General features: G+C 41.1%; 1 protein-coding gene across 1 annotated transcript in view; it reads left to right on the top strand.

Annotated features, from left to right (window-relative positions):
* PTN (pleiotrophin) overlaps positions 1-21,642 on the top strand; it is an 89,434-nt gene extending 67,792 nt beyond the window's left edge. Inside the window, exons 2-5 of the mRNA XM_084786177.1 lie at positions 935-1,051; positions 2,212-2,385; positions 5,134-5,295; positions 20,911-21,642. Of these exons, the coding sequence (XP_084642303.1) occupies positions 937-1,051; positions 2,212-2,385; positions 5,134-5,295; positions 20,911-20,966 (507 nt within the window). The 5' untranslated portion in view covers positions 935-936 and the 3' untranslated portion in view covers positions 20,967-21,642. The remainder of the gene's footprint in view (positions 1-934; positions 1,052-2,211; positions 2,386-5,133; positions 5,296-20,910) is intronic.
* Positions 21,643-22,691: the final 1,049 nt, after the last annotated feature.

A 22,691-nucleotide genomic window follows, 5' to 3' on the forward strand; every position in this document is an offset into this window, starting at 1 on the left:
TTGTTCACTAAGGAGATTGTAAAACCATTAAAACTAATCTATTGCCAGTTTTGGAAAAATACCTCACATACTAATAATAACCAAAGATTATTTCTACACTGTGAGCTATACAACACCATTAACACAGCAGATGGAGGGAAATGACTATCAGGCAAGTTTCTATCATCAGTGGCTTCCTCAGGGGTATTTAGGCAAGGTGATCATCTTGGCAGAGGGTTATCACAAGTGTCTTAAAGCCTAACAGGGATTTTTCTAGTATTATCTGGGGATTTTGATTTATGTGAGCTAAGGTGCATTTCATTTTTTGAGCATTGTTCCCCAGTTCTGAGGACTTAGTGGATCTTGAGTAAAGTCAGTTTATAAGCCTGGTAGTATCATAGTGTGCCAGCTCTCTTTCTGAGTTCCTACTCTAATGAATAATGGGATGATGATACTATGGTAGAGGTGATATTGGAGAGATAAGAATCAAAAACCACTCCTAATTGCAGTGAAGATAAAACGGTCAGTCCATGATAGTGTAGGCGATCATTTGCCATGACCTATATGATGAGCCCTGTGACTGCAATGCCATGAATATTTCTAGAAATTGCCAGACATCCTGAAGATTGTGGTAGCTGTTATAACCAAGTGATACTACCAGCAAAATTAACCGTAGGGACCTGTTGAAAATCATGCCTTGAAATTCCTCTGCTTTCAAAACTCCAAAGTCATATGTAACAAATAACTGTGAAATCTAATATGATTTCAGTGACCCTGTGATTTATTGCTATTTGCAGCTGTTATGGAAAAATAATAAAATTCTGCTTTCATTAATCAATATAATTTTCTTAAAACTTAGTGTTCCAGAAGTGTCACGTAGGTTGGTTCATCAAAAGGAGTTGACTTTTCATCCTGACTTAGTTTGAAATCACCTTCTCTTTCTCTTCACTCCCAGAAATGTCGCCCCAACAGTACCAGCAGCAACGTCGAAAATTTGCAGCGGCCTTCTTGGCACTAATTTTCATCTTGGCAGCTGTGGACACTGCTGAGGCCGGGAAGAAAGAGAAGCTAGGTAAGCAGCAGGGTCCCAGAGAAAAGCTTCATCAGAAAGTAGCCGCCCAGACAAGAAGAAGGCTTCCTTGGATGGTACCAATGCTGCTGAGAGATGCTTCATCAAGTGGTACCCATGAAGCCCAGCTACCTGCTTCTAATTCTGCCTCTGTTTCCTATTTCCTTCTGATTATTTAGAGAAAACCTAAGTGAGACTTGTCATATATTCCCCTATCATTGTCATGAGTGAGCTGTCTAAGTCTGTGATCTATACCACATTTCTCTTATATCATTTTATCTACAGGACAAAAACCATACCATCAATTTGCAATGAGATTGCTAGTCTGACGACTATTACTTATAATAGGCCTTGCCTCTTCTTTTCCGTAAATTACTTAAAATTTTTTATGCAAAAGGGTCTTACTCTCATCTAGAGTCCCAATAGTGTATAACTTTCACACAAACTCTGGTGCTTCATATTTGACCATGTTCCCTGGAGGAGGAGACCTGGTGGCACTCAGAGGAAGGACAGCAGGTTACCAAGAAGAGACTTGATACCCAATGAGCATATACCCTATGAGCAAATCCCCCTCAGGAACAGTCATAGGAGAGGGGAATAAGGGAAAAATGGGAGGGAGGGAAGAATGGGAGGATACAAGGGATGGGATAACCATGGAGATGTAACAAGAATAAATTAATAAAAAAATTTAAAAAAGGGTCTTACTCAGCTGTCTGTGGCTGCATTCAAACATCTGAGGAGTGAGCTTAAGAGAGAGAAGACGTCATTTCCCTTAGGGTTTCAGAGCTGTCAGTCCATCACAGTAGGCATGCATGGCAGAACAGTTCATGTCATGGTGGAAGAAAGCAGGTGGACAGGCAGTGCCTTCACTCAGAAATATTTGTTTCTAAAAAGAAATGTCAGTGAATCACTTAGAACTGTCTATATCACACACAGGATTTAGTAGTATTAGTTCTGTCCCTCACCTCCAAGTTTTCTTTCTCTCTCTTAATCACACTTTGATTTGATCACTGAGAAGACGTCCGTCACATTTCAGCTGCTTTATGAGGCAATGCAGATAGGAGTAAAAAATCATACACTCCACAATCGAGGAATAGACTTAGCCATATCTAGGAGCTGGGACATTTCTGGATTGTGATTGCTTTTTGTTCGCCTCCTTACAGAAAAAAAGGTGAAAAAATCGGACTGTGGAGAGTGGCAGTGGAGCGTGTGTGTGCCCACCAGCGGGGACTGTGGCCTGGGCACCCGGGAGGGCACTCGCACTGGCGCCGAGTGCAAGCAAACCATGAAGACTCAGAGATGCAAGATCCCTTGCAACTGGAAGAAGCAGTTTGGAGGTCAGTCTTACCCTGTGGTCCTATTGCTTTAATATACTACTAAAAATTAATCTGAAAATTTTCTATAAAAAATTTGAAGGCCAACTAATGTTCATATTAAGTTAAATAAATGTATTTTCTTAGACTAGACAGTTTACCTTTCCTGTTCACCACTAGTGGATATTTGTTGCATTTGTTTTTGTCTTGTACAGTGTAGAATAATTAGCAATATTCCTGGCATCTACCATTTCTACCAAAATACAACCCACTCTACCAGCCATCAAAACAAGACAAGAAAAACTAGCCAAATGCCATTTGGTAGCTAAACCTGTTTGCCATTAAGAGTCATTGCTTATATGGGCATAAAATACACACTGGCGCCCACCCAGTGGTTCTCCTGCTCTGCCTTTGCCTCACTTCACTCTTTACTTTCCATTCCTGTGCTTCTCCTCCTTCTTCATGCCCCTCGCTATTGCTCTTCATTTTGTCCCTTCCCATCCTCCTCATATGTTTATAGATTCACTTACTGACTCTCACAGCCTTTGTCACAGCCAGTGTTCATAAATGTTTGTTTGACCAATTTTAGTCACTTTCATGCAGTTCTGATCTATCTCCTTGGGACAATATCTCTCAGCACTCCAACTTAAATTCAATAATCTACATTTTCCTCTTTAGCCCACTATTCAACATTTCCACCTTTAACCATACGCATTCATCTACAGCACTGATTCTCAACCTGTGGGTTGTGACTCATTTCAGGGTCAAATGACCCTTTCGTGGGAGTCACCTAAGACCATCAGAAAACACAGACATTTACACTGTGATTCATAACAGCAGCAAAGGTACAGATATGCAACAAAACTAATTTTATGGCTGGGATCATCACAGCACTGTATTAAAAGGTTCTATATAGCATTTGGAAGATTGAGAACTAGAACCCATGTCTGTATTGTGTAGTGTTCATATACATTTGCATATTTTTGAGTGCATATATGTTTAGCTACATGTGTGGGGGTATATGTGTGTCTATCAGAGGTTGGTATTGGCTGTCTTCCTCTGTTGTTCTCCTTTTCATTTTCTGAGGCTCAGTTTCTTGTTGAATCTGGAACTCAACTACTGCCCAACCTTAAAAAAAATCTTTTAAAAATATTTATTTATTTATTTATTATTGCATACACAGTGCTCTGCCTGCATGTACACCTGCAGGCCAGAAGAGCGCATCAGATCACATTATAGATGGTTGTGAGCCACCATGTGGTTGCTGGGGATTGAACTCAGGACCTCTGGAGGTCAGTGCCCTTAACCTTTGAGTTACCTCTCCAGCCCCCACCTTTTTTTTTTTTTTGAGACAAGCTTTCTCTGTGTAGCCTTGGCTGTTAGACTCACTTCATAGACCAAGCTGGCCTCGAACTCATGGAGATCTGCCTCCCTGAGTTGTGGGAGTACAGGCATGAGCCAGTGTGCCTGGCTCTGCCCTGCTTTTTATGTAGGTTTTGAAGACCAAGACTTTGATCCACCATGTGCATGAATCAAGCTCCTTACACACTGAGTCATCTTCACAGTTGAAAAATCCCAAGTGACTTTTCCTTGTACAGCACACACTTTATGTTTTTCTTGGCCATTGTGGGACATAATGACCAAAGTGTCTCACCTGTGTCATACAGAAACACACCATGACCTATGTTTTCTGAGGAGAATATATAGTGACAAGTAGACTTTTAGAATAATGTTCAATTTCTCTATCCCATTAAGGAGAAAGAGAATGAGGCCCTGGTGACTCATCAGATTTGCTGGAATAATCGAATTATAATACTGAATGCAGTGAAGATACAGAGATAGTAGGTCGTGTACTTGCTGTCAGTGGAAATAGATCATGGCAAGCCATACTAAGAAACAATATTACCTTTGAGAGGGGTTGCTTGAAGCCAAACATCAGTTGAGTTTAGCACGTAACTCATCAGTTTCTTGGGCTTTTTCCCCCACAGAGAGAATAAAACATGCTTTCACAAAACTCTGTATATAGTATTTGCATTTGTGTATATATTCTAGCCAAAAGCTTGAAGCAATCTAGGTGTCTTTCATCTGTATTATAGAATCTTGCTCAGTTTTGTAAAAGCATACACTATTGATTTATACAGCTTGAGATATCTTCAGGAATGTATGGTAAGTCAAGAAATAGCTAGTCTCAGACATGGAAAGGTGGCTCAGTGGTAAGGAGCACCTACCCATTGTTCTTGTAGTGGACCTGGGTTCGGTTCCCACTATTCACAACCATCAGTTGTTCCAGTTCAAGAGGACCACACATCATCTTCTAAACTCTATGGGTACCAGAGTAGCCAATCAAAACGTTTACATAGTTTTCAATTTTCATTTATTCAATGAAATGGGCTGGAGAAGAGATTTGTGGCTGTAAGGAATTTTGGAGGTACGCAGGCTATGACTGTATACGATGCATTGGGATTGTAGGTACATTGATGTTTTGATTATATGCGCAGAGGGAACTATAACTGTTCATGCATATAAAACTTGATAAAATCTGACTACACTCTTGGAATGTCCATTTCAAATAATAGACCTACAGTTATTCAAGATACCAAAATTAGGGGAAATTGGCTGAAGAGTGTATGGGATGTCTATATATTATTTCCTATTACTTCATGGGAATGTACAATGGCTTCAATACAAAAAGTTAACATCAAAATTGTGCCCTTATTATCACCACAATAAGCCTTCTTAAGGACCTTTATCTCATCTTATTATGTCTTCTAGCTGAGTGCAAATACCAGTTCCAGGCTTGGGGAGAATGTGACCTGAATACTGCCCTGAAGACGAGGACTGGAAATCTGAAGAGAGCTCTTCACAATGCTGACTGTCAGAAAACTGTTACCATCTCCAAGCCTTGTGGCAAACTCACCAAGACCAAGCCTCAAGGTAAGAGCATTAACACCATCATTCTGACAGTCTTAATAGACAGGCAGGCTCAGGCCAAACCCAAATATTTCAGAAGAGGATCTTCTGACAGTGATGTGAAAAGTGCCCACTTGCTGAGCACCACTGCATATTTTCAGGAGGCAGTCTCCGAGTTCAAGTGGAAGTTCCCTGCAGACATGACCAGGATGCAACTAAATGCCTCAGCAAAACGTGTCAGTGAAGATGAGTGTTGCATGAACACCTGTCTCAGATTTCACATTGGGACAGGATTAATAAATTCACATAATTCATAATGCAGAAAACTTTAAGTCAAACTTCTCTCAGCTTATCTACGATATGATTTTCACGGACTCAGAAATGATACAGTGTGTATGCCCTCCCTCCACTACATACGATGGCAGACTTTATATATTTTGAACTTATCTCAGAGCCTTTAGACTTGAGGCATTTCAACTTTCCATAGAATTTCAAAAATTATGTACAGTACTTGTTCCCAGAATTCCAGTCTCTGCATTCATGCTGAAGGTGGTAAAGTGGGACCAACACAGCTGTGGTTTCATGCAGGGGGAGAGCCAACTGGAGGAAGGCAAGGAGATGGGAAGCCCTCTCATTCCATGGATATGACGGATTGAACTGTCTCTCCCAGCTCTGTATTCTCAAGTCCCCGCTACTATCTCAGAATATGACTCTATTTAGTGGGGGAAGTATAGACTTTTAAAAGATAGTTAAGTCAAAGAAGGTCATAGGAGTGGGACCCAAATCCAATATGGTTGATTTTCTTATAAGAGGAGATTGGGAAACAGACGCACACAGAGGGAGGGTCATCTGAGGACACAGGGGGAGAAGTGCCAGCCACAGAGTGAAGTCTCACAAGAAATCAGGTCAGTCCAGCACTTTGATCTCAGACTTACAGTCTGGAGAGCTGTGAGAGAATGCGCGCCTATTATCTTAGCGGCCTGTGCTCTGGTTCTTTGTGTGGCTCCACCCCCCAGACAATTCATACCATAAGCTTCAATGAAATCCAAATTAAAATACCTCCTTGACCTCTCCTTGTTCTTGACTCTCAAAATAAACTTGAAAATTCAATCCTGCCAGGTCCATTGTAAGGAGAAATTCAGACAAAATGCTGGTGGTTAGCCAAAATAAGGAAAAGAAATCCCTCAGAAGCTAAGGATGTCTGGTGGTTTTTGCACTGATGACTGGAGAGGGTTCTTTCCATATGTCAAGTTTGTCATCTTCTGATGGAATTGGCAAAAGGACGGGCTACTTCTGACTTCTGGGTAGCTTGGTACTGTGGGATTCAGAGGTTGGATCTGAGAGTTTGGCTGCCTTCCAGGAGAGCCTGTCCCAACATTCCAAATGTTACTGGCTGTAACCAGTTAAAAAGCAGGAGCCCTTTTCAGAAATGGGAGAGTTACGAGATTCCGTCTTCGGACAGACTAATTTCAATTCAGTAACTGAACCAAACCAAGCAGCATCAATATAAAATTGAAGGGGGTGGGGTGGGGGGCTTAAGGAGTTCTTTATGCTCCAGTGCAGTGGTTCTGTGCCTGGACTGTATGCTAGAATTTTCCATGGGGATATAGGCAATTCCCACTTCCTGGATTTTATCTGACCCACCAGATCACCATTGGTTCTAAAGGTCTTTAGAAATATGGTTACACTGCCCAAATTGAAAAGTACTCCTGTTTCATACTCCTGTCAGTATGAAATCCACTGACAGAGAAGATGTGCATATATGTATCACTCCAGTAGCAGAGGAAGGGAGGACATGCATCTTGATAAAAGGGGAGTAAAAGTGAGAAGGAGCCCAGGGTCATGGTGAGGCTGAGGAATATAAAAACTGTCACACACACACAAAAAAACCTTACAACTGAAAAATATCCTTAGGGACTTCAATAAACACTATAGAAGGAGCCTCTCTTTTCATTGGACTGTTAAGTATTTTAGCTGTTTTCCTTTAATAATCTGCTGATAATTGATTAGTAGATGTGTTTCTCACATTCAGTGTGATGGTAAAAACCCTTCAAGTGCATAGACATTCTATAATATTTATTCATATGAAATAAGGAAGGTATGTAACTAACTTAAAATGGATAACCTGAGTGAGTCTCATGTTTCAGAATTCCGTTTAGGCATTTTATGGGTCCTAGGTCATTTAAATATGATCTTCCTTTTGCCCTAATAGGCCTTTGTTAAAAGTAACCAATCTTCTTCACCTAAAGCAGTGACAGATCTTCTAAATGTCATTTTGACACGACATATTCTGCACACAGAAGAAATGTTATACAAGACGAGGTCGGGGAGAGGTGCCAGACTGGAGACTGTTAAAAGTGAGACACACAAACACATTCTTTGACTTGTTTTTCTTTATTTAAATAATAAAATGCAACCAGTGGCTCCTGGGATCTGCAAATATGTCCATGCTGTTTCCCAAATAGTGGTGTATAGATACTGCAGCTTCCTTTCCCATATTGTTAGCCTAGAGATGGTGCATTTTCTTCAGATTACTGGACAAGCATATGGTCCTATGTCAACATCCATGGTCGTGATGAGATTGCTTTCCTCCTATGCATTGCTATAGGTATTGTCTGAGTACTACCTCATAAGGTCCCATGCAGCATTGTCAAGGAGGAGACAGACACACACAGGTGAATGCACTTTCAGAGTAGGTATCTCTCAGGAAGGAGAGAGTCAAGATTTGGCAAGCTCTATATTCATGCTCTTTTTTTTCTACCCTGCTCATGTGTTATTGAAATCACAGTAATATGAGCTCAGCTCTTAATTTTCCTTCAGTCTAAGAGAGAGTGAGTGTTGTAAAGCCGATGCCAATGGGCTGAATGGGAGAAGACAGCTTCTCCCTCCAGACACAGACATTATTTTTAAAAGTTCTGGAAGATATCAGGTATAGGATGAATGTCAAGAGAATGAGGACCTGGCCTGCTTTGATTTTCAGTGTATCACTTGTGCCGGAGCAAGAAAATGTACATAGTAGATGATTAATAAATGCTCACATGGTAACTAAATGCCAAAGCGGAAGTGGCTTTGTTCATGAATCCCACCAGAGTCTTAATTGAAATGTCAATAATTCTTTACCAAATCATATTCTAAACAGCATAAATATAAACAACTATCTTCCTTCACTCAACAAATCAGACCTTTATTTTATTTTAATTCAGTCTGGCAGGAGGCTAGACAGCAGTAAGAACTCACTGGTTGTAACTGGCGACAGTGATATGACCCCCTTATCACTTAACTTCAATCTCAAAGCAACTCTACACAACAGCTTTTATTTATCTCGAGTGCTAGAAGATGCACAGGGCCCAGAGAGGTTCAGTGATGCTCCAGAGGCTCTGTAGCTTGTCAGCCACAGGCCCAGCAGTCAGCTAATCTTCAGACAGACACGGGAGATGCACCAGGCCACTTCCCATCTCATGAAACTTTTATCATGTGAGGTATTTGTTTTTCTGTCTAGACTCATTAAATGGCAGAGCTTCTGGGAAGTTGTCTGCTGTTATCTGATCTAGCCTTCATGTAACAAATGAATGCAGAAAAAAATTGATGGCTTGGCCGGGCAGAAAAAATTGATGGCTTGGCTACGGCCATCCTTTCTGATGTTTAACATCAGGGCTAGAGCTCCAAGTTTTGTTTTTGTTTGTCTTCTGGACACATTTTCCTTTCTTTCTTCATACTTGAGAGCTACCAGAAAGAGACTTTTAAATAACTTTCAGACCTTCCAAAACAAATAGCATAAGAAGTTATGGTCTTGAGGAAAACTGGCCACCATTAAAACACAGTTAATTAATTCAAATATTCAAGTCTCTGAACTTATGTCCTTCAGTTCAATCTTTCCTGTCCTTAGGTTTGTCATCCGTCACACAGCCAAGCTCAGTTGTCTTGTTTTCATTTGTTTATTTAGAGATCTCCTTTTTTACTTTCTTACAGTTTAGTTTAGGAAACTATTCCTGGGTTAATATGAAGCCTGTATGTATAATTAACTTTCAACATGGAACATGGTTTTTGGTAGGTCTTTGGATGCTCACTGTTAAGTTGAGGGAATCAGAGGCAATCAGAGCTTAGTCAGTTATTACCAGTCTAATCATAATGGCTGAGGAGATGGAGGCTACAGCTTTTATTTATTTAGGAACAAAACCACTTTAATTAATCAAATTTAATGTAATCTGGAAAACCCTGCATCTGCCAGTGATTTTAGGTGCATCAAGATCCACACTAGTTGGCTAAGCAGAAGGGAGTTTATTCAAGGGTATTATATAGTTCAAAGAGTCTCCAGGAGACCAGTAGATCTGGCTAGGGTAATACAAGGCCAGTAACAATGCAGCCAAAGACAACAGATCAGGGGAAATATCTAACTGCCCTACATGGGATTGTTCTAGCAAAAACCCTTCTGCTAAAATTACCCCCTGCTCAGCACATACTACACAATGCCTACAAAAGCCTGAAAGTTCCTACATAGCACTATCCCCAAACCAGACCCTCCTACCCCACCCCCTGTGGGGTGGGATTGTGGGAATATCCACTATCTCCAAATTTCCTCCCTGTTGTGAGTCACTCATGTAAAGTGCCATATCTCATTGAAACATAACTGCTTGGTACATATGGCAGATATTAGCCCTGACTCAGAATCTTGATGCAAGGGAATGTGGGAAAGAAATATAGCTGGCTTTTCTGAGTCTCTCTCTCTAACTACAGGAAGACCTGCTGTAAGAGTCTTGGATTAGTATTTAGTGAGCTGGTCTGTCAGAGTGGGCATGAGTGCTGCAGTGTGTTGGAGTCTAGGAAACTTCCTCTCTTACAGCAGGGGAGGCACTGCTGCAACTTTATGGAGACGCCATTGCCTAGAGAGGTTTTATGCAAGACAATGCATGTATTTACAATGCAGTGAGGTCTGTCTTGAAACCATTGGTTTTTTTTTCTCTCATGGAGCTAATTGAGCTGTAGTAACAGTGAAGAAAATTAGATCTCAAAGTTCCCCTGTGCAGATGGCTCTGTAGAAAGAACCAGAACCAAGAACTCGGGAGATGTTCTGAGTCTCGTTTCTCATGGATCCACTTAAATGACCCAATCGCTGTTTAGTTAGAAAATGACAAGAACAAGCCAGGGTCCCAGGAGGAACCCCTCTGTCGGGGAGCATGGTTCTACTGCCATCCTCATTTTTGTGAACGGTGCAGCCATAAAACAGGCATCACCCTCTATCTAGCTTGGGCATGCTGGGTCTGGATCTGGGGCTCGTAAGGGAGCTCCAGTAAGCTCTGGATTTTCTGTGGGTTGTAAATTACATTCTGAAGTATTCTATTATCTTATAATATGCCTTATGTGGAAGTTTCTTGTTGTTGCTTTTAAAACTATATGCATTAGTGGCATCCTGACATTCATTTAGGACTTGCTTAGTTGGTAGGGTGGGCATTGACTTTTGAGTTTGCCTGCCGTCTTGGGCTTCTCCAAAGTCTTCCTGGGATGTTCCAGGGTAGAAGCTTAAAGTTAGACATCTACCCTGCAGGTGATTGAGGAAATGAATGAAAGTTGGCCTGCCAACTCTGTTACAATCCACAATCTGCTGCCAGGTTCCTGTTGAATTTCTCCACTCATGATAATGACTATTCTTTTTTTCCCCCCTTCTCCAGCTTCCAGCTATTTCTAAAAAAGTCTTCCATCTCATTGCTCTGTCTGGGACAGCTGCCTAGCTTTCTCTTAAGTTTGATGATTCATCTCTACAGATCAAAAGAATGGCCACTGTCTAAGAGCCAGGCTCTGTTGTGCGCAGCGTGCAGTTTTTGGCAGCTGACTATTGAATGGGGAAATGGGTCACTAAAGTGATATTCCCAGCATTCTCCATTCTCTTGTCACTAAATAGATTGCTTTTGTATGTTCTTTTGAAGATAAAAAAGAAGTTCCTCAACATCTTTTCCCATATTTTTAGTGGTGGGGGTGCTCTGTCTTCCAGCAGGAAAAGGCATAGCTTCTCTGTGCGTACAGACTTGCCTAGGCCCTGGGACTTTTAACAGTGTGGAGAGGGTATGTGAGGTAGTGTGGAGAGGGTACATGAGGCAGAATCTCTGTACAGAAAGGCTCAGGGCCTGCTTCCCCCTCCATGACTCTGAGTGGCGAGCAAGGTGATCAGAACCACGGTCCTTCCATTTCGAAAGGAGGACCTCAGAGCCTCTTAGCTAGAGAGAAGCCCTCTTTCTCAGCTTGGGCTCAGATTTTCATTTTGTTGCTATTCCGCTTGTGGAAATCTTTGACAGCACTTGTACTTTTATTTTTCCCACTTAGAATATTGTACCCAAACAAGGTGTGGTTCTGCTCCTTTCATGTTGGTGGGATGTTTTGTTTTCCAAAATGCTGACAGTAACTACCACCTAGCCTTGCTGTTGAGATGGAATGAAGATACGTTGTACATATGTATGAAATTCTAAAAAAGTAGATGAAAAATATTATTTAAAAAGAAACATGAGGACCGTAGCTGATGTATTTGATAAACGTTCAATACGTTTTAAAATATTTTCCTGTTTTTCAGTTGATACAGACATTTTCAGTGTTTTCTGTTGTTTTGTTTTGTTTTGTTTTGTTTTGTTAGTTTTTTTTTCTTGAAGCAAAACTTCCTTGCATATGTCAGGCTGGCCCAGAAATCACTGTGCTGCTCAGGGTTGGCCCTGCAGTCCCATCCTCTTGCCTTACCCTCCTTGGTGGTAGTATTGCATGGTAGTGCACTAACATAGCCAACTTTAAGGGGAGGTATTTCCCTCAGATCCTCTGACACAAGAAGTCCTGTGGTGATTGCTGTGATAACTGTGGCTGTTGCGTTACTCATGCAGTTCACAGCTTAGTGACTGCGAACATGTGATATCACTGAGGAGGCACAAAACTCAAGTATATCCTGCAACTTCCGGTTGTGCAGATGAGGAATCATTGGAGAGGTTAGGTGCTTAGGGCAGGGTCCCACACTAACAAGAAGGGTCGAAGACTTACACACGGAAATCTGAGTCTGGATCTCCTGTACTGTGCATGACCTTTCCTGTGTATGTTCAATATTGATGCCATGGTTCCTATGCAGAAAGGTAGTGAAATCCAGGCTCATCCTGAATCTTTAGCAGCCTTCACAGGAACCACCCTGCCTGCACTTTTACCTGGTCTTTGCTCCACACGTTGTCCACATGCTTTACAACAGTCAAGTCAAGCTTCCAAACTTCAGGAGACAGATGAATGGGCCATGGCTACAGTGAGTAGATGAAGGAATGGAGGATGTATCCAGCTATACTGTCTTGGCCTGGCTCTCCTAGGCAGGCTGTACTCGCACTGACCTCCAGGTATCTACTGAGCTATCACTGCTAAAAGCTCACCAGGAAGAAGAGTCTCTTGAGTGTTTAGATCTTGTTCTTAGTAGTGGGGCTGGAGAGATGGCTCAAAGATTAAGAGCACTGGCTGCTCTTCCAAGGGTCCTGAGTTCAGTTCTCAGCAACCACATGGTGGCTCACAACCATCTATAATGAGATCTGGTGCCCTCTTCTGGAAGGCAGGCACACATGCAGGCAGAACATTGTATGCATAATAAATAATCTTTTTTAAAAAACCCAACTTTTGAGCCTACTTGCCAAGGCAGACAAAAGAGCAAGGAACTATAAATATTCTGGGGTTTGCTTCACTCTATGTCTGCTTTCATCTCCATGGATAAATTCCACACTTGGGAGGCTCATTAACTGTGCACACAGAGGACAGTTATATAATAATTAGTATTAAGAAAGGCAGAATAATAGAACAATTTTCACACTAATTACTTGTTGGGCTGAGGACCCATGATTTTCCCTCCCCTGATGGGTTTGTATGCCTTCCTTCTGATTTCTGAATCAAGAATTATGTCTTGGGTTCTTTGTAGCTTATTATCATTTCTTGGGCATCATAAAAATCATTTAACTTACTTGGTATTTGTTATATCACAAGCCTTATATGTGTTGATTCCCTGGTATGGCTCCTCTCCCTTAATCCCCACAGTCTAGGAGTTACAAGTGTATAATTATATAAGTTTGCTCTGCCATTGAATGCCCAAGCTTGAAACAGAAGTTGAGATTTCCATACCAAGGACTCCCAGAAGATTTTTTTAAAAAATATTAGAATTCTAAAAATAAAATTGATAATCTGTTTTGTTGTTGTTTATTTGTTGATGGGCACAAAGATATATTTGGGGCCACTTATGATAGAGTCCTATTAGACAATTTATGGGTTAAGTTTCTCTTTGCACAGCAATTGCTTTGAAACCAAATGACAACTTTTAGTGCTGTATTTATCTGACTGGGGCCCTACAAGAGGGGTGCCATTTGTTAAAGAGAGGAACACTAACTCGGGCCATCCTGCCATACCAGTGGCCTCCCAGACAGAACCAGGTCATTTCTACTTTGCCTTGAGCTTCATGCAGGCTCGGCCGCCCAACCTGGCACAGCTGTCCTGGTAACAAGTGCTGTCAGGAGGGAGTCATGTGTCCTCCCTGTAGTCCTGCTCAGCCCTGCACGGACACAAAGCTGGCGGGAGCCCATGGGGAAATCAAAGCAGACTGGCTGGTGCGCAGGACATAGAGGTGGAGAAAGGAAAGAGAATAAACAAAGGAGTTCTCTAGAAGAGTAAGCAATATTCATGGAAAAGCTCATCAGAAATCCGAAGGCTGGGAGCAGGTAAATGCGTTCCCTGGGTCCTGTTGCTTAGACACTCAGGATAAGTCTGGAGATATTTTCCACAAATTAAAGAGTTCATAGTTTTCACTCTTATGAGACGTTCCAAACCTATTTTTATCCTAGAAAAAAAAAATAGACGCTCCTAATTTTCAGGCTTTTATCCAGACACAGATGAATAATAAATTCAGCTGCTATGAAGGCTGCTGTCAAGAGAATGCGTGAGATTCAGGGAGAGTGAAGAAGACCTAGTCTTTGCTCTGCTGCAGACAGGTACTGGAGTCTCATCTGTGTGCAGCCAGAAGTGCCAGCACGCAGATGGCTGGGTAGCACTACTGTTGGGTGTTGGTGACATCATTATTGAACACAAAATCCCACACTAATTTTCTCATGTTAATATTTACTGTTAACTACGAAACAATAGGTTTGACTGTGACATGTTTATACCCACATGGCGTTATGCTTTGCTCATTTTACCTTTCATTACTCCCCCTAGGCACCTTTCCTGCCTCTTTCCGGTTGTCTCCCACCCTCAAATAGCGTTCCTTTTGCTTCCATGCCATATACCATATGCCTACATGTATAGATCTAGATTCTACATATGACGGAAAACATCCAGTGGTTCTCATTCTCCCTTTCTGTAAGCTTCTTTTCATTTTAATGTGCATGTATGCACGTGCATAGGCGTATGTGCGTCTGCGTAGATGGGGTTGAAGTCAGGCATCTTCTTCATTGCCTTCTCTACCTTGCCTGCTGAGGCAGGCTCTCTCGCTAACTTGAGATCACCATTTTGGCTAGGCTGGCTGGGCTGGTCAATGAGCCTCGATGTTTTGCCCGTCTCCCCGTCATTGCCTGTGCTGGGGTTGCAGGCACACACTGCAGAGTCCATCCTTGCAAATCTCATCCAGGCTCTAGTCCGTGCCCGCTTGCAACAAGCTCTTTGCCTACTGTCCCGTCTTCTGAGCCCCAAGCTTCTGTTGTTCACAATACCAATAAGACACGTTCTTTCCCGTGGAACAAACAAGGAAAGAAAGAAACACGTATCTTGACGTTCGATAGCAGGTCTTAAGGGTGTCCCTACATTAGCTGGTCTGCCGCTAATTCAGTGCTGTCTTGATTTGCAAGAGTTACTGTAACAAGGCACCCCAGACTCAGTACCTTACACAACATCCATGCATTTCTTCATGATTCTGGAGGCTGGGTGTATAAGAGCAACGTCGTTGTAGGCTGGTGTCTGACAGCTCTCCATTTGGCTTGTAGACGGCTACTTTCTTTCTTTCAGTGTCCTCACTGTGTTTGAATGGTGTCTTCTGAGGATACCAGTCACCAGATTCAGGCTACATTTTAGCTGGGTTAATACTTCAAAGCCTCCGTCTCCAGATACATTGACCTCTACGAGACACGGATCAGGATTTTTAGCGTGGACTTAGGGAACACATTTAGCCCATAATGCTTCACTTCATCCATGTCTCTCTATATTTCTAATTTTTCTGTTTGTTCCTCTCTCATATAGTATATACTGACCACAGTTTACCCTTTCTCCTTCCCTCCCAGTCCTCCTCCCTCACCTTCCCTCTATCCCTCATCCACTCTTCCTCTATTTCTATTCAGAAAAGGGCAGGTCTTCCATGGATATCAATCAAACATAGCATATCAAGTTTCAGTAAAACTAGGCACCTCCCCTCATATTAAGTCTGAACAAGGCAACCCAGTAGGGGGAAAAGAGTCCCCAAAGTGGGCAAAAACATCAGCCCATGCTCCCAGGGTTAGGAGTCCCACATGAAGACCAAGCTGTACAACTGTACCATGTATGCAGAAGGCCCTAGGTCAGGCTTATGGTCTGCGGTTCAGTTGTGAGCACCTATGAGCCTGGTTTGTTGATTCTGTGGGTTTTCTTGTGGCATCCTTGACCTCTCTGGGTCCTACTATCTTTCTTCCTCCTCTTTCACAGGATTCCATGTCTATATTTTTGAAACCCCAAGAAAAAAATCCATATGAAAACAAACAGGGAACAATTTGTAGCATTATACTTTAAGATGCAAAGTCTTCACATCCCAAAGATGAAAGTCTGCTTATTTTGTGGAACACACACACACACACACGCACACACACATTTACTGGTGCTGGTCATATGCTTTTTAAAAAAAGTATTATCATGTATGGCATTGGTATTGGAAAACAATGATTAGCTAAGTGGAAATATGGCATTTCTAACAGATACCATCCATATGACTGCCTATCATATATAATATGGCAAACGTTCTACCTAAGTAAATAGGATATTAAGTATTTAAATGTCTGCTCTACTGCCTCAGAGTGGAAGAAGTCAGTGGGAAAGCCAATGCTGAGTGCAAAACCATGATGATGGACCACAGACTCAGGAAGGAACATTTGCAGAAAAGGAGAAAGCCAAATATTGACTTCTCATTTCTGTGTATGAATAGATGTGGTTAAGGTTCGAGGATTATGCAAGTATATTAGTGAAATAATAATTAAACTTGTCCGTTTTCTGCCTGGTATATGCAAGTGTCAAGCCAGTAAGTGTGCCCGACACATCAATGGCTGGCTGGCTTGCCCTTCATGTTGCCTGTACATAGAAAGTGAATTCTAAAATTATGAAGAAAGCAATGGAGACAGCATATGCCCTCCTCCCATCGCCTTCTCTTGGACAAGAAAAAGGATGTGGAAAGCTGGGAGGAAAAAGAGAATGGGATGCTTGTAGAAAGAAATCTTTGGATTATTCCAAGTAAACTTGGCTTACATTATTTTATCAATTCACATTATTTATTGCTATGCCTTTATTTGTTTGCAATAGAGTACTGACAGGTGCATGAGTTCTTTTGGATACCTAACCTCTTTAGGGACTTTTATTAACTTGCCACTATTTGCTTGCAAGAAATAATTTTCCCATTTTGTACCAGTCTGTATAATATTTAATGGTCTATATTTTTAATCATATTAACATAGCATACATTATTAATTATATTACTTTATAATAATTTCATATAGGATATATTTTAATATTTAGCAATATTTGTATTATATATGATTTAAGTGGAACTGTGCGAAAATTGGATGAAAGTCACCATTTTGGAGAGCCTAGGCAACTGCAACCTGGATCGAGATAGAGGAAAGAGTCATGCATTCCTGATTCCACAAATCTCATTATCAGTTTTGAGGTGCCACATGACAAACCATAGATTTCTTGTGAATGACTTATCTGGTTCTTAAGTGCCTGCCAGTTGCTTTAAATGGGCCCACTGAGCATAGAAACGGCCGTGATGACAGACAGGCTTTGGGATGCACCTGCACTGTGATTTTCCTGTAGAGTGACAGGCTCCTCCTGTTCCTCTGTTGGGTTCTTGTAATTTACTGAGCCATCTTCACAAAGCAATCCCAGTAGTCTCCTTAGCTCTTGATGGCCAGTGTACACAATTGAGCCTTTTATTTTATCTCTTAGAAGGAGAGAATGGCTTCTCGCTATTCTTGTCATCCATTTCTCCCACTGCTTCACAGAACTACACTACTTAGCTCAAGCCAACAGGAGACAGAGGCTGGCATTTTTCATAGTTTGCCTGACAGTTTTCTGTCCACGCAGAGGCCACATGAGATCGAAGAACCACACAGTATGGCCCATATTAATCCATCCTCATTCTTCCCATGGTCAGTCTTAGTCAGTGTTCTAGTGCTTTAAAGAGACATCATGATCACTGCAATACTTATAAGAGAAAGAATTTGATTGGGGTGGTTTACAGTTTCAGAGATTTACTTCATTGTCATGGAGAGACACATGGCAGGGTGCAGGCCGACTCGCAGGCCAGAGGAGCTGAGAATTCTAAGTCCAGAGACTTAGACCAGTAGAGAGAGACACTAGACCTGGCTTGAGCATTTGAAACACCAAAGCCCAGCCCCAGTGACATGCTTTCTCCAACAGCACCACACATACTCCAACAAGGCCACATCTCCTAATCCCTGTTAAGTATTGCCACTCTGTAATGACCAAGCGTTCAAATATCTGAGCCTATGGAGACCATTCCTATGCCAACCACTATATAATATTTCCTCGTTCCTGTCATTTTTTTTTAGTAAGAAACTGAGATAAACTTGGCCCAGAATACCCAACTCTTCCAGTTAGTGGGAAAGCGTTCGTTCTTAAATTCACTAACTGGGTGTGAGTATCTCAGGACTGCCTTTTCCCCCTATGTTACTTGATCATGTTTCTAAGGTTATAAAAGTGGCAAAGAAAGTAGATTCAGCTGATGTTTTAATTTTATATGTATGAGTGTTTCGTCTACATGGATGTCTGTGAACCGTGTATGTACCTGGTGTCCACGGAAGTCAGAAGAGAGCATCAGAGCCCCTGGAACTGAAGTCATGGATGGTTGTGAGCTACTATTTGGCTGCTGGGGACCAAAGCCATGTCCATTGCAGAAGTGGCAAATACTTTAACTGTGGAATCATCTTTCTAGTATTCAATGATTTTCAATGCATTCCTAATAAAAATAACAGGAAAAAAATAAATAGAACTTAGCAGTAAGCATGTTGTGTCAATATTGTGAGATGATGGACAATTCCTGTTAACATGTGAATGTTTCTATATCATCTTCATGTGCTCATTACATTTAAAAAGCAGAAAAGTTATAAATATTTCTAAGAATGAGGAAATAACATCCATAGGAGAAATTATTTTTTCATATTACCTAGTATACACAAACATTTTTGTTCTTAGTAGTTCGTTTTCCTTGTGGATACTCTCATTTTTATAGCACAGGAATCTTCAATGTGTTTGCAATAAATTTGCAAGAAAAATCAACCCCAGAGCCATGAAAGCAATGACATGATCCTTAACATAAATGTTGCCTTTAAAATACTTTCAAAAATTCAAACACACACATAGAGCAGTCCAAAGACACTTTAAAAATGTTGTAATACCAGTACTTTAAAGACACAGTTGTGGTCCTTCCAAAATTACATATGGGGATCTCAAGCTGCATTTAACACACACACACACACACACACACACACACACACACACACACACACACACATTATATTACATATAATATATTATATACATTATATATGTATATATACATATATACATATATATATTAGAGATGGTGTGCTATTTATTTTTCACTGGAAAAAACTGAATGTTTGGGAGGCAGTTGTGGTGACGTTAGAGGCTGTCACCACACACAGTACCCCCACTACACTTCAGGGAGCATGGGGGTTTTATTTTAGCCGTTGGCAGGAAACAAATGCAGAGTGACTGATTTCCACAACACAAGGGTGATGTATGCCAGGCAGTGACCTGAACCAATGCCGCAAAATGACGCTTGCCTTTTAGGATGCTCTTGACAAAAGCCTCAATGTTTCTGCATGAAAACAAAAAGTGCCCAGGATATGTTGTTATATGTTTCATATTAATTCCTCTATTTCCTTTGTTTTTTTTTCTCTTGCTAAACTTTGCTGTAATTCTATTGGTTCAGTGGCCATAATAATGATGGGGCTTATGATTCATAGCAATAGGAGGTGTTTAAAATCCTACTATTTTGCCAGAAGATCATAGGTCTTTATAAACACTCCCCAACACATTGTAAATACAGTGGCATCTCCAATCTAACCATGAGAACATTAGCTTTTTTACAGAGCTACTATCACCTCTTATCTGTATTCCAACTAATAACTCTATGCTTTCTGAACTTAATCATTGTCCAAGAGAATGGATGGAGGTTTGCAAACTCAGGAAGCTAAAGCATCAGGATGTACCTGTGACGTACGCATGTTTTTGTATTGTCTGCATGAGATCATATGACATTTAAAATGTCTGGAGCAGAGATGTCCCTTAGGCATCACAAAAGTGGTAGCGCAAGTCATCCAGCAGGTAGCCTTTTCTCCCATGTGTTTCACAGATGCTCAATTCCTTGCAAGTGTGTCTGCCTCACCGTCTCAGCCCAGCTGGGGAAAGGTGATGTGGAGCCTGGGGTATGAATTAACATTCGTCATGCTGTGCCTCTTGGGTTTGTAAACTAAGGTGCTCTATGTCAGTGTCTGATTCTTTTAGCCCTTAATGCTTTGCTGAGTAACCGCTGAGTGACCACTATGAAGCACTTAACTTTACAGATCGATGTTCTGCCCTAGGCTAAGGCGTGACCCTCATGCTCATGCCCAACCATTGCCTTGTGGCCACCTTGCAAGACTACTGAAATTAACTGGGCTTTACCCACAGAATTAATTCATGCCTCTCTCTAAGAAAATAATGTTAATTTTCCAAATGAGACCCATTATGTTCTCATATCAGGAAAAGAGATACAATAGGAATAGAATAGGAAAAAAAAAGTGAAGTCATTGGGTACAAACCCTCATGGGTTAGTGGATGTGGTATAAAACAGGTTGATACCTCCCATCTGTTTTACCCAACTCTGTATGACCATTTAGACAAAGCTTCATCTGACTACACCGTATGTGGCCCATAGTTTTCCTATAGAGAGCTGCAGTATTAGCAGCGATCAAGATGCAGACTAGAAGCACTTTGGAACTGTTTGCTCAGAAGGAAAGAAAAAAAAAAGTAAATGTTAACAAACGTTTCCAGTTGAAGGGACTGTGGGAAGCCATGAGACTAAGCAAGGCTACTCAAGCCTTCCACCAAGTAGAGGCCTGGTTCACTCCCAGGAGAGGCCAGCCTGCTGCCTATGTTTTCTAACAGGACTGTCACACAATAGTTGGCATTCCAAATGGAGGCGGCCAGCAAGATTACAAGCATGCATAGCTATACACGTAGGCAGGCTGTGTTCTTCTTGCTGATTCCTATGGACACTGACGACTTAACAAGAGCAAACACCTTGGCCAGTGACGAGGGAAAAGATGGCTCTCCTTTCATGTTGATTAACACCTTGACGCCATTTTCTTTCTCTCTCTTTCTTTTAAATTGCAGCAGAATCAAAGAAGAAGAAAAAGGAAGGCAAGAAACAGGAGAAGATGCTGGATTAAAAGATGCCACCTTCTGTGGACCAGGAAAAGGACATCAGCAAACAGGACCAGTTAACTATTACATTTATACCTACTGTAGGCTTTTTATTCAACAGTTATCTGTAGCTTAAGTACATGATAGGCAAACACAAAAGAATCTTTTTGCAGTAGCGTTTTTTAAAAAATATATACCATAGTACCAGTAGGGGCTTATAATAAAGGACTGTAATACTATTTAGGAAGTTGAGCTGTAGTACCTGATTGGTGATAGGATTGAGGTAAGATTTTTTTTTTGAAGTTATATGATGTTGATGTTTCACATTTAATTTTTTTTTTACATTTCCCCCCTTGAGCAGCAATTTAAAAGTTACAACCATGTAAACTGCGTCTCTTGTTAGATAGATTTCACCTAGACTTTTCCCCCCAATTGAGGAAAATATGTACTAAACAAAGCAGCAATAAAATATAATTGTTCTAGTAAAGAGAAACACATTGTTTTCTGCCAGTGGGTGTTTTCTTTAGAAATTAGGCAATTGAGAGAAGAACAGAGGCAGAACAATGACGTAAGACAGTGTTGATTTTTTTTTAAGAAAAGTATTAAAACATGAAATTCTTTCTCTTTCACTTCTTGACGAAATTATTTTTCCATCTGAGGAAAAGAATCTAGGAAAATAAATCAAAGCAATGCTGAATAAAAGGTGCTCTGTGTGCAATAATTTCATATCATAAATTTTCTTTGTCAGTGTGCTGTGAAAGGCGTCATCATATAAGCTAGTTAAGTTCCTCATGGACACAGGTGTTGCTCAAATGTATTTCTTTCTTTTTTTCTTTTCTTTTGTGTTTTGGTAAATTCTACAGGCTGAGCACCTCTAAACATCAAATCTGACATGTTTCAAAGCCCCAGCAGTTTTGTGCACAGACATGACTTCACACATGAAAAATTCCACCCTGGGCTCTAGGGAAGACTCAGAGTCAAATGCAGGCACAAGGCACAGAGCACAGAGAAACATAGTACCTAACTTTACCTGGGATTGTGTGTGTCAGGTATATAAAAAACAAATCAAATCAATGTTTAGCATCAGGTCCCATCCCTGAGACATCTCATTGTGGGGTGCCAAATTACAAAGTTAAGAAAGAAAATCAAATCTTGGTGCACCTCATTCCAAGACTCTGGACTTACAACAGTGTTGAACGTTTGATTATGGAATTCAACATTTTTCAATAAAGTTCCAAATTAACGTACTGTCTGATACAAAAAGACTCATCTATTTGATGAGTTTGGGCTAGCATGATGCAAAACACACATCAAGACCACAGGGAAAAAATTACACACTGATGGTTTACACTTAGTTTCCAGAAAGCAAGAATTTCCACTCTGTTACGTACCACAAACGTGAAAGAATTTGAGAACTTCCTTCTCTGCTGACCTTAACGTGCAGTCAGGATTAAACGGCCCCATGTTTCTGTGTTTCAGAGAAACAAAGTCTCCAGAAAGTTGTTCAGAGTGACTATAAAGTCTTGACAGAGTCACCACTGACCCTAAGATAATAAGATTAAGTGAGAAAACACCTATCTACTAAGACGATTGCAATCCCAGCTTCAGTGGTGGTAGCTCTGCCCACGGTGGAGGTGGCCACAAACAGTTAATTATGTGTGACTGTGATGATACAGCCACAGATATCCACAGTTAAACTGTGCTGGCTATCTTGTCCAAGATGCCACCTGAGCTAGGAGTACCGACAGGCC

The sequence above is a fragment of the Acomys minous genome (genome assembly GCF_964271855.1).
Source record: "Acomys minous genome assembly, chromosome: 6".
In the NCBI taxonomy this organism is placed as follows: domain Eukaryota; kingdom Metazoa; phylum Chordata; class Mammalia; order Rodentia; family Muridae; genus Acomys; species Acomys minous.